The sequence below is a fragment of the Aedes aegypti genome, chromosome 1 (genome assembly GCF_002204515.2).
Source record: "Aedes aegypti strain LVP_AGWG chromosome 1, AaegL5.0 Primary Assembly, whole genome shotgun sequence".
In the NCBI taxonomy this organism is placed as follows: Eukaryota; Metazoa; Arthropoda; class Insecta; order Diptera; family Culicidae; genus Aedes; species Aedes aegypti.
The window spans coordinates 3,197,260-3,211,398 of record NC_035107.1 but is presented as its reverse complement, the minus strand read 5'-3'; the positions used below and the strand labels follow the sequence as shown (position 1 = coordinate 3,211,398).

Sequence of the window (14,139 nt, the reverse complement as noted above, 5' to 3'; positions counted from 1 at the left end):
ATAAATTCAAAGCTTTGGATTGTTAAAAATGGTTTGAGTAATCCAGGGGGTGGGAAACTCGGCTCACTGTGCCCGGCACATTATTCGGCACAGCACCGCACATCTGGGCACCCTTCCAATTATTTCTTTTTTTCTTCTTTTTCTGCACACGATTAGATTTGACAGCTGAAATTTTGTTGTTGGTTGTTCGGTTCAAGTTTGTTTGTTTTGAAGAAATTAATACTGCCGTCGAGAAAAAGATATTCAACGCAACTGGCTTCCTGTTTCCAAACATCTTCTATGTGCACAAACGGTTCAGATTTATTAGCACTTTATCAAGTAGGTTCCCTCCCCCTCAGAAGTATATGACGATGTATTATATAATTTCCATTCAATTCACAGACTATGAAACATGATCGAATGCCTATCGAAGATTCCGAACGAGCTTCCCGAATTGGTCAATCCCCTGCTCTACCATCTGTATATCGATAAATTGAAGAGACCGCCAAGGGGACAATGATTGACAAACAACGATCGCGTTCCTCCGCAAGCATGCCACTTCTCTGAAAAAGATTGGCCCTAGTAGGTCTCCGCTGATGATGAACCAAAAGATTGAAAGAGACAGACAGAGGGACAACAGGCATGCGGTATATCCATCGGAAGAGATGCTAAATATGGATCCGTGGTTCTATGTTGCGGCAGTATAGGCAAAGGAGCTGAGGAAGCTACGAAGGAGTCGTATAAAAAGTCGTGTGTCAGTGTTTGCTAATTTCTGATTTTACATAATGATTTAAATATATGAAAACAAACGAATTCAAATTGTTAGTAACAGTCACATTGTATGCACAATAACAAATTTATTGCTAGATATCTAAAATCACCATGTATCGGTACATTGAGGGATACAAATATGGCATTTTATTCAATCACATTTAAACCCAATCACCGATCCATTACTATGTCACCTGTACACTGATAAAAAAGACATGGTAACGCTGACTATATCAAGGGTCAAATTAAAACCACACTACCACTTGATTTTTGCAGAACATGTTTCGTTTTTAGAACGACAAAACGGTGGTTATGACTACTATGTTTTGACAGCAAAACGGCATAGTAATACATACTATCCTCATGGTTGCTGTTGTAATCTTGTAATCGATGTAATTTTACTTCGGTAAGCCCCTTAACTACATGTAAGCAAAGCGTTATTATTGGACCCCTTGAATAAAGTTAGTTGAAGATTTCTAGCGTAACAGAGCACGCGTGTTTTATTTCTGGTATACCGAATCATGGTGTCAGAAGTGGAGAAATCTGCCTAATAAAAGTTAATTGAGCAGATTTGCGATCAATATAATCGATAAATCGTCGGTTGTTCGAGTTTTTCGTAGTTGCGGCGCGAAATACGTATATAAATATCGCGGTCGAAAGCATTGCAAGCCTCATCAAAATGGCGGAAGAAATTGCGCAGCTGCTAAAGCAGCAAAATCAGATTTTCGCCTATTGGGCGGAACGAATGGGAAATTTCCAGATAACCATCCCGAATCCAGCGTCACCAGCACATATGACTTCCCAATCAGTGCCGTTACCACCACCACTTTGCTTGGAAGGAGATATGGAGGAGAACTTTACTTTCTTCGAATCCAATTGGAAAAATTATGCAGTCGCTGTCGGCATGAACGACTGGCCTGAAACCGAAAATAAGAAGAAAGTCAGTTTTTTGTTGTCAGTCGTTGGAACGGATGCACTGAAGCGTTACTTCAATTTCGAGTTAAGTGAGCAGCAGAAATCGTCTCCGGAAGCTGTATTAGAAGCAATCAGGAACAAGGTAGTGCCAGTTCGAAATATTATTGTTGACCGGCTGGAGTTTTTCTCTGCGATCCAGATTCCGACAGAAACAATCGACGAATACGTGAGTCGTTTGAAGGTGCTGGGAAAACCGTGTCGATTTGGTCCATTGGAGCAGGATATGATGGTGTTTAAAATAGTGACGTCGAACAAGTGGTCTAGTTTGAAAGCGAAAATGTTGACCATGCCAGATGTGAACCTGACGAAAGCCATCGACCTTTGCAGGATGGAAGAAATTACAGCACGACATTCAAAGCAGCTGTCTTTGGAACCGCCGGTGGAAGTCAACAAGGTTACCGATCAAGTTTGCAAGTTTTGTGGTGGCAGACATCCTTTCCAACGAGGATCGTGCCCGGCCTTTGGAAAACGTTGTGATAAGTGTGGTGGCAGGAATCATTTCCAAAAGGACTGTAAATCGAGTGGATCATTTGGAAGGCCGAAGCAAGGTAGAAGAGTGAATGCGGTAACAACATCGGAAGCGAGGTCTATCCGGGCTGCTGATGACGATGAAGAACGAGAGATCTGGATCCAAGAAGAAGAAGAAACTGTGATTGGGAAAATTATGGATAATTCTGCCACAGGAGGTGCGGTTTTGGCTGAACTCTCACTGAAGTTTGGAAACGTGTGGAAAAATGTTTGCTGTGAGCTGGATACTGGTGCCCGCGCTAGTATAATCGGAATTGACTGGCTGAAAAAATTGTCAGGAGAAGTTGATCCAGAGTTGAAAGCTTCCAAGTGCCGTTTGCGAGCCTTCAACGGCACCTCGATCGAAGTCCTGGGAAAAATTGAAGTGCAGTGTCAGCATAAGGGCCGGCGATACACGATGGTATTCCAGGTGGTGAACATAAATCATCCACCGCTGCTATCAGTGGCAGTTTGTACCACCCTTGGCCTGGTCAATTTTTGCAACACCGTTCGTCGTGATTCAGCTGCGTATCAAGTGCTAGACAAGTACCAAGAAGAAGCCAGAAACATCGTGCGAAACTATCAGGATGTATTTGAAGGATATGGGAAAATGGAAGGCACCGTCAGGTTAGAAATTGACAAAACCGTGAAGCCAGTGATTCAGACACCCCGTCGCATTCCAATTGGCTTCAGAGAGGATCTCCGACGAAAGTTAGATCAGCTGGTTCAGGACGGAATCATTCAGAAGGAGTCCCAACACACCGACTGGGTGAGTAACTTAGTTATAGTGAAGAAAAATACCCCTGGGTCGGACTCTCTTCGCTTGTGTCTGGATCCCATTCCTCTAAATAAAGCCCTAAAGCGTCCAAACCTTCAGTTTACAACATTGGATGAAATATTACCAGAACTCGGAAAAGCAATGATATTTTCAACGGTTGACACCAGAAAGGGCTTCTGGCAGGTAGTATTAGATGAAGCCAGTAGTAAGCTTACTACTTTTTGGACCCCATTCGGGCGCTACCGGTGGCTCAGAATGCCTTTTGGTATCTCCTCAGCGCCGGAAATATTCCAGGCAAAATTGCAAGAAGCGCTACAGGGACTTGAAGGTATTGAATGTTTGGCGGACGATATTTTAATAATCGGAACAGGGGATAACTTTGAAGAAGCCTTGGCATGTCATAACCAAAGATTGGAAAATCTGTTGATACGTCTTCGAAGTAATGGTGTGAAACTCAACATTACAAAACTTAATTTGTGCCAAACGTCCGTCAACTTCTTTGGTCATGTCCTTACCTCCGAAGGACTGAAACCTGATATGCGGAAAATTGAAGCCATACAAAACTACCCTGCGCCAACGTCACCTAAAGAAGTTCACAGATTTGTGGGCATGGCTAATTACCTTGCGAGGTATATTCCTAATTTGAGCAGTAAACTTGTTTCTCTGAGGAAGCTCATTCCTGAAAATGCAACTTGGCGCTGGACTTCTGAGGAGAAGACCGAGTTCGATAACGTAAGACAGTCTATTTCCGAGCACACTGCATTGCAATATTATAACCGTACCGAACCGTTGTTAATAGAATGCGATGCCAGCTGCCAAGGGTTGGGTGTAGCCGTATACCAGCAAAAGGGCGTCGTCGGATATGCTTCTCGAACGCTCACCAAAACTGAAAAGGGTTACGCTCAAATAGAGAAAGAATTGCTGGCGATAGTATTTGCCTGTACACGCTTTGATCAGTTGATCGTTGGTAACCCCAAGGTCATTATCAAAACTGATCACAAACCGCTATTGAACATTTTTGAAAAACCTCTGCTCACCGCACCAAAGCGCTTGCAACACATGCTGCTGGCCTTGCAGCGGTATAATTTGGTTCTGCAATTTGTCAAAGGCAAGGACAATGTAGTGGCCGATGCCATATCAAGAGCACCTAGCGACTCTGACAGCAATGGTATCATGGCAAAGCAGCATGTGTACAAAATTCTTGCTGGGGTTGAAGAAGTACAACTGCAAAATTGCCTTAACATCTCCAGCGAACGAATTTCTGAAATTATCCGCCATACTGCTAACGATGAAGGACTTCAGTGTGTGACCGAGTATATTCGCAGAGGATGGCCGAAATCCATTGATGGGGTGCCTTGTCATGCTAAAATGTATTTCAAGTATAGAGATGAGTTGGCGACCCAAGACGGGTTGGTATTCCGAAATGAAAAGATAGTTATTCCTCCAATATTGTGGCGTTCCATGATTGGCCGAGTTCACATCGCTCATTCTGGTGTAGAAGGAACGCTCAAGTTGGCACGAGCAAACATATTTTGGCCTGGAATGTCGAATCACATCAAGCACACCATCTCGCTTTGTGCCACTTGTGCCAAATTTTCTGCATCCCAATGCAAGCCACCTATGCAAACGCACCCTGTCCCTGTGCATCCATTCCAGTTTATATCAATGGATGTATTGACGGTTCCATACAAGGGCAAGGCAAGATATTTTCTTGTAACGGTAGATCACTTTTCCGATTTTTTTGAACTGGATTTGCTACCAGATCTTACGATGCACACAATGGTGGATGTTTGCAAGAAGAATTTTTCGCGGCATGGAAAACCACAACGGATTTTGACCGATAATGGGAGCAATTTCGTCAACAGTGAGATGGCACGATTTACCAAAGAATGGGACATTGAGCATGTGACATCCTCGCCGTACCACCAACAAGCGAACGGGAAGGCCGAATCTTCTGTAAAGATAGCAAAAAAGCTTATTAAGAAGGCTGAAGATTCGAAGCAGGACTTATGGCTGATGCTGCTGAACTGGAGAAACACACCGAACAAGCTTGGATCCAGCCCGGTATGCAGGTTATTCTCTCGGAGCACGAGGTGTGAGGTTCCCATGTCTGCCACGAACCTTATGCCAAGAATCGTTCAGAATGTACCAGAAGCTATCCAGGATAATAAAAGGAAGGTGAAGTACCAGTACGACAAGTCAACTCGCCGACTCCCTTCTCTTGAGGTTGGTGATCCTGTATTCGTTCAACTAAATCCGGATGTCTCTAAAACTTGGGTGCCAGCTGAAATTAAGAATAAGCTCAGTGAACGCTCGTATTTGGTAGAAAGAAACGGGACGACGTATAGGAGGGATGTGGTACACGTAAAACCGAGGAATGTTGGGGGTTCTAGTTTTCCTATCGCTGAATCGAATCCGCATGAAGAACCAACACCAAATGTTTCTCTGCAATTATCATCTTCATTACCCTCCGCAGAAACACCTGGCGATGCTTGGAGGAACACAGCCTTGCTAGAGACACAATCAGTCGACCAAAGTTCCAAGCAAGCACCAGCAATTGCCGTTCATTCACCGAACCGAAAACATTTAGGGACACCTGTCACGAAAATGACACCACAACCCGAGAGGATGAACAAACCAAAGAGAGAAGTTAAAATGCCTACTAAGTTCAAAGATTACGTTATGAGTTAATTACTTTTCTTTGTTTGAAAAAGGGAAGATGTTGTAATCTTGTAATCGATGTAATTTTACTTCGGTAAGCCCCTTAACTACATGTAAGCAAAGCGTTATTATTGGACCCCTTGAATAAAGTTAGTTGAAGATTTCTAGCGTAACAGAGCACGCGTGTTTTATTTCTGTATACCGAAACAGTTGCAACGAGAATAAAAAGTAGTAGCCATTTGTTTACAAATTTTGGTTGAAAATAAAAGAAGCAAATGATGTAATTTAATTGCCATTTAATTTATTTGCGAAATATTCCTTTTAAAGTTAAAAACATCGAAATGATAATAAAAAAGTTATGAATTCGACAGAGCGGTCTCGATTTATGTAGTAAATCCTAATCTGACTATACCGGAACCACCCTGAACTTCCCCGCTAGGATTCATCCTCCTGGATTGAAACAGCATTTGCGCGCTGTTGGCTCGTCAAAACTTCGCAGCGGTATCATAAGCTTGGTATTTGAAGGCTTCCGCAAGGACATATCAGCATCCGGAAGTCACTTATACGCAGGAGCTGATGATTGCGGCGTCTGAACTTTTTGTTGTTCCTCAGTATTCCACGTACCTTCGGTTTTTCTGCAAAAAGTGAATACTTAAGCAATTTTGAATGAGATTTCAAAACAGATGATGATAAACTTACTACAACTGCCAGGAAAATACCCCTTTTTAGCTAATTTTGGTTATACAATCCAATAAGTCTAACAGTTAGCTTACATATTTGTTGATGGATCCATTGTAAGAGCGACATTCGTGAGTACTGAGATAGTTTCTGTTGAAATGAAGGATTATGGTTATTCTTAAATGTGTTGTACAATATTAAAATTCATTCATAAAACTAATCAAGAAAATGCGTTACTGTTCGACCTAGTGGATTTTATAAATAACAAAAATCATTGAACAAGTTGTATTTTTCATAAATTTGTTTATGCTCAAAATATGTTCACTCATAAATTATCCAAATATACTCTAACACAACTGAATGATGTTATTCAATAATCATAGAGAGCATTGAAATTGTGTTTTAAGTGCTGTATTTGAATTTTGATAGGTGTACGAATATGGAGTTGAGTTAATTTTAGAAACTTAATCAATACTTTTTCATAATAACAAATTTGGATGTGAATAGAAACAGTTTATAATTTTTGATAATTATATTCGATAGCAGTCATGGTGAACGGCTGTACATCAGATCGTATGGGAGTGCCTTTCGGTGTTCCCCAAGGCTCGGTGTTGAGCCCAACGCTGTACAACATTTTTACTGCTGACCTCGCCAAAATCGATGGAGTTAATTACTATTGCTTCGCTGATGATACCGGATTTTTAACTTCCGATCGAGATGCACAAGCAATCGTGAAAAATCTTCAACGAGCTCAAGAGACTATCCAGCAATACCACAAAAAATGGAAGGTGAAGGTGAATGCGCTAAAATCCCAAGCAATATTCTTCACTCGCCGAAGAAGTCCGAGACATGCCCCAAAATCAATTGATCTTTTGGGGCATAGATATCCCGTGACCAGATACCGTAGGGTATCTGGGAGTAACCTTAGACAAAAAGCTTAATTTTGGAACTCACGTTACCTCTTGTCTTCGCAAATGTGACATGCTCATCAAAACATTGTACCCACTTATAAACCGACGATCTCGCTTGGACCCCAACATCAAGCTGCTACTGTACAAAACCGTGTTTCGGCCCACGCTTACGTACGGTTTTCCTGCGTAGTCCAACTGTGCCCGAAGTCACCGGAAGAAAATTAAGGTGAAACAAAATCGCCTACTGAAGATGATGCTGAATCTACACCCGTCTCATCCCATCGATGAAGTTCATCAACTTGCCAAAATTGAGCTGGTAGACGATTGGTTCCTAAGACTGATGCCAAAATTTCGCCTTAGTTGCTTCGCCTCTGACAATCCCCTAATACAAGAAATTGGTCATCTAGAACTGTGATACTATATTATTAGGCTTTTTCTCTCTCTGTCCATTTCCTTCATGTAATTTCTAAGGTTTTTTTTCTGTATATTTTTGCTTATTCGTCAATTTTTGTTGCTTGGCCTAATTGTTAATGTTTAAACATGTTCAATATCACTGCTGTAAGGTAATCCACATCTCAGTAATAGCCCTTAATACCATAAAATTGTATAAGTTAAGGAAAAATATGAAATAAAAATAATAATAATAATAATAAAATATTCGATATATCATAGCTTTTTACCTACTTGATGTGAAATCAATGCCCTGTACGAATTTGGATTTAGGCCACTGTACCATCTTGTAAACTATCCCGCCCAGGATCTCGCATTTCTCGATCACTACGTGTCTGGTAATATCCAGTATCCTTGCCAGGTCATCGATTCCGGTGGCATTGTAGATTAAGACGACATTGAAGAGTTTGATCGAAGTTCATAAAACAGGGGCAGATTGGTTCTCAATATGGTTCCGAACTTCCTCATCTCTTCATCAGCAATCATCCCTTGAACATCCGTTGCCCTAGTGGGCATCCACACGATTCCCCTACCATCGGACTGAAACGTTGTATTAATCCTGTTAATAATTAGGTTGTAATGTGTTGTTTGAGACACAACTGTACTTCAAACTTACCGAAAATATGTTCAGAAAATTTAATAGCGGCTTCCGTCGAGTTAAAAGCTGTTCAGACTGCAGTTGTTGCTTCAGAAGTTTTTAAAAATAAACAAAAAAGATCTGTCATGAAACGATCATAGTTGCCAGTTTTTGCAGTGCAACCAGACAAATGTGACATATTAATTTGATCGCTCACTCTCGCACAGTCGGCACATTTCGGCACAATTTCAAGTGAGCCGAGTTTCCCACCCCCTGGCTTATTCACAAATTTCATAATGCTTTAGAGGGTGGGTGGGCTTCCTCATAATGTTACGGCTCATACAAAATTTGCCAAATTTTCATACAAAAAGCGTTACAAGGGGGTGGGTGGGTGTCAAAAATGGCTATTTTTGGCGTTATGAAATAAATGAATGAGCCCTTTCTTTAAATTTTGTCACACCCCTTGGCTTGAACTCATGTTTTGGGTATATTTTGTTTTCCGTGTCCCTTCCGAAATGTCAGATAGGAACAACCCCAGTGTTCAAACTAAAAGCCCTGTGGTGTTTTTGTCGACTAAGCAAACGTCAAACATGATCAAAAATGTCAAGGTTCATTTATGGACCCAATTTTAAAATTAAAGTTTAAACATGATAAAGCCGTTATTTGAGCGGGAAAAATTGATAAAGTAGTTGAAGTAACATGCTCTTTCTTGTTATTAAATAAAAACAAGATTTCATTAAAAATTTTAGGACCCAATTACCGAACTGAGGATTGGCCCTTTTATTTAATTGTTAGGCGAGATTTGCATCACACTAATTTTTAGAAATGCTTTTGCTTCAGTGTGGCAGTTTGACGTTTCCTGACGATTCTTCTGTGACGCTCAGTGACGGTTAACGTGTGTTGTTTTTCTTTTATAGTTTTCAGTTTCCCGTGAACTCTGAAAAGTATTTTACTTTTGTTTCTTAAATATATTCAGAATTTAGTATAAATATTAATAATTTAGTTGTAATAAGTGCAAAATATTGTTCTCATTCAGTACCGTATATCAGACAAACAGTGAACCTTACGAACAATCGTATTTCCGGAAAAAAATATACAGGAACCATTCCAGCTTTATGTGGATCAATCGCATCTGTTTTCTCTTCTCCGTTTGATTTCGACTGTCCGTCGTGTCGTGGCCAGCGCACTTCTCTGGCAGTTCGATCCATCACTTCGTTCCGTTCGCATTTCTTGTGTTGTTTCGTCCCGTTGACGGTCTCGTGATTATTCATTAGTTTGTGTTATTTTCTACACCTTTCGATTTATTTCACTCCGCGGTCGGTGAGTCACTCATTATTTGCTTTCGGAATTTCGTGTCATCCTGGAAGACTGAGTCTTTGTCCTACATCAGAATGTGTTGAATACGGATCAGTTTTGTGTTCGGGGTCTGATCAGTGCGAGTAATCTAGAAATTGCGTTGGAAGATTGGTTGGTGTCTGTCAGGAGGAGTGTTAACAAATTACAACCTACGGAAGGCGTCCAATAGTGAAACGGGAAGGCTGAATGGTTGACTGGCCATTTGGCAAAAGAGTGAACGGCGGTGGAAATCTCCCAAAGTATTTGCCCAGCCTCTATAGGCTAGCTGGTGTTGCTGCTATTTGCTTGGCTGGTTCCTCCTGCCCTCTATAAGCGATTATTACTGCGGGCGAGTGAAACTCGGGTATCGCTGTGCGGAATTCGTCCGTTTGGGTGGCTTCGTCATCAGTGAAATCCGACCAGACGACGACAAAGTCATCTACCTAGAGGGGGATTCATTGCGGAGGAATCGGTGAACCGTGTTGAGAGAAAAAATTTGCAAAATATTTTCGGAAGTGCGTTTGGTGAAAAGTTAGTGCTAGTGGTTTATGGTTGGGGAAGACTACAGCTGCAGTTAGCGGGACTCCTGAAGGAGCATTGGAACATTCTGCAGATAACGTGGACGCCAGAGGTTGCTGACGCATCACCTGTGCTGGAGGAACAGATCTCGGAAACAAAATGTGGAGTCCAACACATATACAAGTTACTGGTGAGTAATCGCATTGAAAGACATTGATATTTCTATGATTGTTTAAATTTGATAAGCTTTGAGGCTAATGAGGTGGGAGCAATAAGTACAGTATCAGTTTTAAATCACAATTCTTTCTTTTACTCAAACCCTGAAAAAAAAACCTTTCCTCCAGATGATTGTCGATTGCTGTTAAATGGATTTCTTTCAGAGTTTCTTCTAGGAAATCCTTCAGTGATTTCTACTGGGATTGTTCTCAATGTTGCACTATTATATTTTCACTTGTTACTCCGAAGAGTCTTTAGAATTTTAAAGAAGTTCTTCCAGAGAAACCATCGAAGGTTTTCTCCAGGAGTTTAAAAGTAATTCGAATTAAATTTTGTTCGATATATCCTGAAATTTTTTCTCCTGTCGTTCTAAATCTAATTTTTATCCAGTATTCATTCATGTCTTTTCCTTGGTCTCGGGGTTATATTTCCCAAGGAGCGATAATTTTAGATATTTGATCGCTTTTGTTAGTATTTTTTATTAGAAGTGCACTACTGCATAATACAGCTATAATTAATCAAAATCACTTATACTTCTGGAAAATATAATTTCAAGTTGGTGAGAAGGTTACAAACAGAGAATGAGGGAAACGTCATTGACGGTTTGTGATCTACGAGCCTTTTTGAAACCCAAAAGGGCTCGTGCACCGGGTTGCGGATAGGAGCAAAGGGAGATCAATGGCATCTACTTTAAATAGGTAATAATGAAAAATGCCGTTCAATGATTAGGTAATGTAATGCGATCTCCTATGGTGTTCTAGTACTATAAAGTGCTTCACTCACTGTGAATTTAGGCCATGATAATATCGATAGTGACTTATCAGTTAATAAATAAAATAAAATAATACTTAATAAGTACAATGTTGCTGCTTCTGAAAAAAAAAAACAGCGGCCCAAGTATAGATAAACTTTTTGACTGTATTTTTAGGTAATTTTTCTGTACTATCTGTAAGAATTAAGACGAATACCTGAATAGAAAGGCAGAAATTGTTGAAGTTGATACGATTAAAAACCCCAGCATGCCATGACTTTTCCTCTGTATTCTGAAATTGAATAAGTCAGAGTTATAGTTGTAATTTGACGTCAAGCAAACCAGTCGTTTTATTGCTTTTGGTCCGACCTACGGCCACATCCCATAGCAATGTCTGAATATTTTTGAGCATGGATTCTTCCAAGAATCGCTCTTATAATTTCATTATAAAATGACAACGCCACAACTATTCTTAACTTCTGTTGAAACTGACATCTATAGTTATGCACAAACTTTCTCTAACTCTTACTAAACTCTTACTTGAGCGGTTCCATTTGAATTCGAATGTCGGTTTACTTTTGTATTTTTTGATTTGGATGAAATTTTGCACATGCTTTCTTTATGCCCAAAAATGCCTTTTTGCATCATCGGCTCGCCATTTTGACTCTAGCCTTACTTTTGAGAAGGGCCTAAGAAAAAAAATCCTTAATAATTTTCAAAAAATTATAACTTAGAAACGGTTTGTCCGATCAGTTTGGTGCCTTCCGCAAAGTTTAAGGTTATTGTTGGGACTATCTGGAAAAAAATATACACTGGAAAAAAAATGTTGTAATTTTTTATATATCGAAAATAAAGCTTAAAAATCAATTTTCTCAAAAATCGTATTTTTGATTTTTTAATATGTTAAAGTAGACAAAAAATGAAGTCTTTTGCACAGTGGGTCAAGATGGAGAAATCATGGACAAAAAAGTTATGATTTCAAAAAAAAGGTGAATTTGTTGAAAATGGTCATAATAAACTTTTCAAATGTTCCGGTAGCAATTAGCAAAGTTTTCTCATATACCTTTTTTGTTGAAAATTTTGCGTACTTTCATAAAATCGGGTCGAAAAGCATTCAAAAAGTTTATTTAGACCATATTGAAAAATCAACCTTTTTTTAAAAAATCATAACTTTTTTGTCCATGATTTCTCCATCTTGACCCACTGTGCAAAAGACTTCATTTTTTGTCTTCTTTAACATATAAAAAAAAAATCAAAAATACGATTTTTGAGAATATTGATTTTTAAGCTTTATTTTCGGTATATAAAAAATTACAACATTTTTTTTCCAGTGTATATTTTTTTCCAGATAGTCCCAACAATAACCTAAAACTTTGCGGAAGGCACCAAACTGATCGGACAAACCGTTTCTAAGTTATAATTTTTTGAAAATTATTAAGGATTTTTTTCTTAGGCCCTTCTCAAAAGTAAGGCTAGAGTCAAAATGGCGAGCCGATGATGCAAAAAGGCATTTTTGGGCATAAAGAAAGCATGTGCAAAATTTCATCCAAATCAAAAAATATAAAAATGAAATTTGGGAAAAAAGTCGTCATTTTCTGTGGAACCGCTCACTTGCCTTCATCAGAATCAGAAAATATTCTCCTAAATGTTTAATGAATTTGCTAATTAAAATTATCGAGTTATGGGGATTATTCACCTGAAAAGAAAAGTAATCGACTATCTAGTTGCTTGCGAAATTTATTGCCAGAAATTCTCCAGAAAAACAGTTTGCTCTGATCGCTGTACGCAGTTGAAAAGAGATGTCATTTCAAATGGAGCTCTCTGTAGAAAGTTTCTTGACCACTTCGCACCTGCAATTTCTCTACTTTTATTGAGCGGCACAGCATACTTAGCTTTATTTGGAAAACATTTTCAGGCATTTCAGACTGTCAAACATCTTTGATCACACAATCTTATTGATGTGTTTCAAAACTCTTACAAGAACAATCGTGATTAAAACAGTATAATAAATTATAAAAAAAAAGATACGGACACCGTCTTCAGCCATTTAGCTGCACAGACTTCATACTAGACAACGGACAAGCATGCTCCAGTGGCACAGCCGAGAAACATTTCTGACGAAAAGTTTCATTGGCTGCAGCGGGAATCGAACCCACGCCCCATGACACGAAACGCTTAACTGCCTGACGACACTAACCGCTCGGCCATGAGGCCCACAATTATCACAATAAAATGCACGCATTATCCTCTCTTTTACGGCCCATCGCCATCCTATCCATCCAACTTATTAAGCCTATCAAACTATGTAGCAATAATTTATACCAGTTGCCAGCCTTATAAGACTAATATTATTATTATTAGGCAATAACTTTGATATATGAGAGTTCTATTCATAAGTACCTCTCACATTACGTGCTCTCAATGTTCACCATCATTCTTATTTTGATGTATTTTCATAATCGGGAAGGCGATGCAGTACCAAAGACAAATTAAAGACCTCCATGTCCCTTGCAGTTGCCCAAAATTTTATGGCTCATAAGGTAATCTAGAATGCCGTGAAAAGTGTACTGCGATCTGTCAAACTTGGGTACCTTTTGCACTACCGAGGGACCAAATGCAGAACTAGAAGTGGTACCCGATCTGAGCCCGAGTGGGACGGACCTGGCAGTACTATACCAGGAATGGAGCTTCAGAATAATTTTCAAAATTATATTTTGAATCCTCTGCGGAGCTTTCTTCCTGGTATTACAACAACTAGTCCATATTGGTACAGCATACAACATGACTGGCCTCGAAATTCGTTTGAAGATCAAAAGCTTGTTCTTAGGACAAAGTTCGGATTTTATGTTAAAGCCTGATTCGCTACTGACAAGTAATTTCTTGGCCTATCTTGATGCATGGAAAATTCCTGCAAGGAATCGATCAATGAAGCGCTTTTTTCTGATCGCAGTACGCAGTTGAAAAGAACTGTCAGTTCAAAATTGGAATGCTCGTTCTCTGAATGGTAAAGAGGACGAGCTGTTTAATTTTC

The 14,139-nt window shown here is 39.6% G+C and overlaps 1 protein-coding gene and 2 long non-coding RNA genes across 5 annotated transcripts in view; 2 read left to right on the top strand and 1 right to left on the bottom strand.

Moving 5' to 3' along the window:
- The first annotated feature begins 58 nt into the window (after positions 1–58).
- On the top strand, positions 59–856 carry LOC110674350. The gene is made up of 2 exons (XR_002498781.1): positions 59–318; positions 382–856. It is a non-coding gene; the product is annotated as an uncharacterized LOC110674350 (long non-coding RNA).
- A 6,949-nt stretch (positions 857–7,805) lies between these two features.
- LOC110674349 lies at positions 7,806–8,570 on the bottom strand. Of its 2 annotated transcripts, none has more exons than XR_002498780.1 (3): positions 8,327–8,570; positions 7,945–8,269; positions 7,806–7,847 (listed from the first exon to the last, which is right to left on the bottom strand). It is a non-coding gene; the product is annotated as an uncharacterized LOC110674349 (long non-coding RNA). The 2 variants fall into 2 exon arrangements; XR_002498779.1 differs by having other exon boundaries at positions 7,945–8,250; positions 8,327–8,569.
- A 631-nt stretch (positions 8,571–9,201) lies between these two features.
- LOC5566229 (rab11 family-interacting protein 5) overlaps positions 9,202–14,139 on the top strand; it is an 83,028-nt gene continuing 78,090 nt past the window's right edge. For both annotated transcript variants that reach the window (XM_021838784.1, XM_021838783.1), the window contains exon 1: positions 9,202–10,331. In XM_021838784.1, the coding sequence (XP_021694476.1) occupies positions 10,301–10,331 (31 nt within the window). In that variant the 5' untranslated portion in view covers positions 9,202–10,300. The remainder of the gene's footprint in view (positions 10,332–14,139) is intronic.